Source organism: Cyprinodon variegatus, unplaced genomic scaffold (genome assembly GCF_000732505.1).
Source record: "Cyprinodon variegatus isolate N-32 unplaced genomic scaffold, C_variegatus-1.0 Scaffold593, whole genome shotgun sequence".
NCBI lineage: Eukaryota > Metazoa > Chordata > Actinopteri > Cyprinodontiformes > Cyprinodontidae > Cyprinodon > Cyprinodon variegatus.
The window spans coordinates 541470-543733 of NW_015151046.1; the positions used below are offsets into that span (position 1 = coordinate 541470).

At 34.6% G+C, this 2264-nt stretch overlaps 1 protein-coding gene across 1 annotated transcript in view; it reads left to right on the forward strand.

Annotated features, from left to right (window-relative positions):
- Nucleotides 1–2264, forward strand: part of LOC107096030 (DNA-binding protein SATB2-like) — a gene marked incomplete at its 3' end in the record, with an annotated part of 39491 nt that overhangs the window by 30654 nt on the left and 6573 nt on the right. The window contains exon 5 of the mRNA XM_015392484.1: nt 1924–2047. Within this exon, the coding sequence (XP_015247970.1) occupies nt 1924–2047 (124 nt within the window). The remainder of the gene's footprint in view (nt 1–1923; nt 2048–2264) is intronic.

A 2264-nucleotide genomic window follows, 5' to 3' on the forward strand; every position in this document is an offset into this window, starting at 1 on the left:
ACTGCAAAAAAAGGAAATCTTAATCAGTAATTTCTCCTGGAAATAAATGCATCGGTTCTTGAATTGAGAAGGTAAAAGGGAGGTTTTGCCAATGGAACAAGACAATTTACATTTAATTGTCTTATTACAAGTGCATATTATATAATTGTTTTATTTTAAGAGTTAAAATACTCATTACAATCTAATTTACCTACTCAAATTAACGTTAAATATAGTTAATGTAAGAAATTTGTACTTATTTCTAGATCATTTTCCACTGTAAATGGAGCTTCAGCCAATCACTTCCAGCCTTCATGGTTCCTGAGGTCATAGGTCAACCTGGGTCCCATTATTGTGGACTACTTTGAAGCTTCTGTTGTGATTTTACTCTTTTATTATATTTTAGATCCAGATTTTGATTATATTTCAAGTTCTGTTTTAAATGTAAACTATATGGAGCTTTATTGCTGTGATAAACTCAAAAGCTGTAAAAGTACTCAGCTGCTCATTGCAGGACGTGTTTTTACTTTAAACTATATTATGCAGCTGAAGTTCTAATTTGGATGGAAACCAGAGTCTCTTTACAAACACAGAACAAAAGCAAAAACTTCATATTTATTTTTGTGTTCATTACTTTGACCCTTTTTTTACAGGAGTCAGTAGTTTTATCTTCTTACACAAGTATCTAACTTTTCCTTCAGTAAAGAATGCGAGTACTTTTGTCACCTCTGATAAACACATCATTTGTTTTATTACGTTACTTATAAAAGTAAATCATTAATTCAAGTTAGAGTTTTGGATTCCCAGTCCTAATTCTTGGTAAAAGGACAGTTTCTGTTTTTTAAGCGCAGGAACACTGTAAAAAATGTCAATTGCAATGAGTCACTGTTTCTTAAGTGCTTTTTGTCTTGAATTGAGGAGATAAGTGAGACATTATGCCAGTGGAAAAAGATAATTTACATTTAAAATAAGAAAAAAAGAATTGTATTGTCTTATTTCAAGTGCATGTTATGTAATTGTTTTATTTTAAGTGTATAAAATGCTCATTCCATTGGCAGATTATCTTATTTACCTACTCAAATTAAGGGTAAATACACTTAATTTAAGACAATTTTTACTTATTTCTTGATCTTTTATGCAGTGAACTAAAGCTTTGCTGCTGGCGGGTTAAAACTAAGCGGCTCTCTGGTTATTAGGTGTTTTTCTTTTATTAATTTGGTTCCAATCCCCTCTTTCAGTCTGTTTCTGCAGGATTTTTCTGTGCTAATAAAAGGTAGAACTTAAAGAAATTCTTCCCTCTTCCAAACAAACAGCCCTGCTTTTTTTCTTTTCAAATTTTTTTTTATTGCAAAGAAAAACTGCAAAAATGATCCAGAAATAAGTAAAAATGTCTTAAAATAAGTGTATTTACCCTTAATTTGAGTAGGTAAATGAGATAGATGGCCAATGGAGTGAGTATTTTTACTCTTAAAATAAGATAATTACATAAAATGCACTTGAAATAAGACAATAAAATAGTGTTTCCTTATTTTAAGTGTAAATTGTCTTGTTCCATTGGCAAAATGTCTCTTTTATTTCCTCAATCCAAGAACAAATGCACTTATTTTCTGAAAAATGATTTCCATTTTTTGCAGTGTGGGTCTGACCAGTGAAAATTCCTGCCTATAATCTTCTCTCTGTTAAACGTTGAGCTAATTGATTTATTACTGCATCTACAACACATGCTAACCATCTGATAGCTTATGGGTTTATGAACATAATTATGTTGCCTGAAGGAGAAGCGATACATTTGATTTCCTGGAGATATTTTCACTAATCAAGAGGAAGTGGATTTATCTTAACGATGTAAAACACATCCCCGATGACTGCTGTGACTGACTGTGCTTTTTTGATCTATGGAAAGCTGTGAATGACGTATTTTTGTGCGGTTTTGATTTGCTGTAGCTTTGCGAAGCTGGAAGATCTGCCCTGTGAGCAGTGGAACCACGCCACCGTGAGGAACGCCCTCAAAGAGCTGCTGAAGGAGATGAACCAAAGCACTCTGGCCAAGGAGTGTCCTCTGTCACAGGTAGGAGCAGCTCCCTCTGACCCCCCCTGCAGGTCCAGGAGGATGCTTTTCATTCTGCATGGGAGGGGGGGTGCATCTAGAAGCAACCCAGCAGAGATTATTGGGATTGCTGTAGCGTTTTTATGAAACTATGCCAAGTTGCTGCCTCCTCAGCCAGCTGGTTCCTGCTACAATAAACTGTGCAATGTGTTTGCATGTTGTGTTTAACGCCATCTCT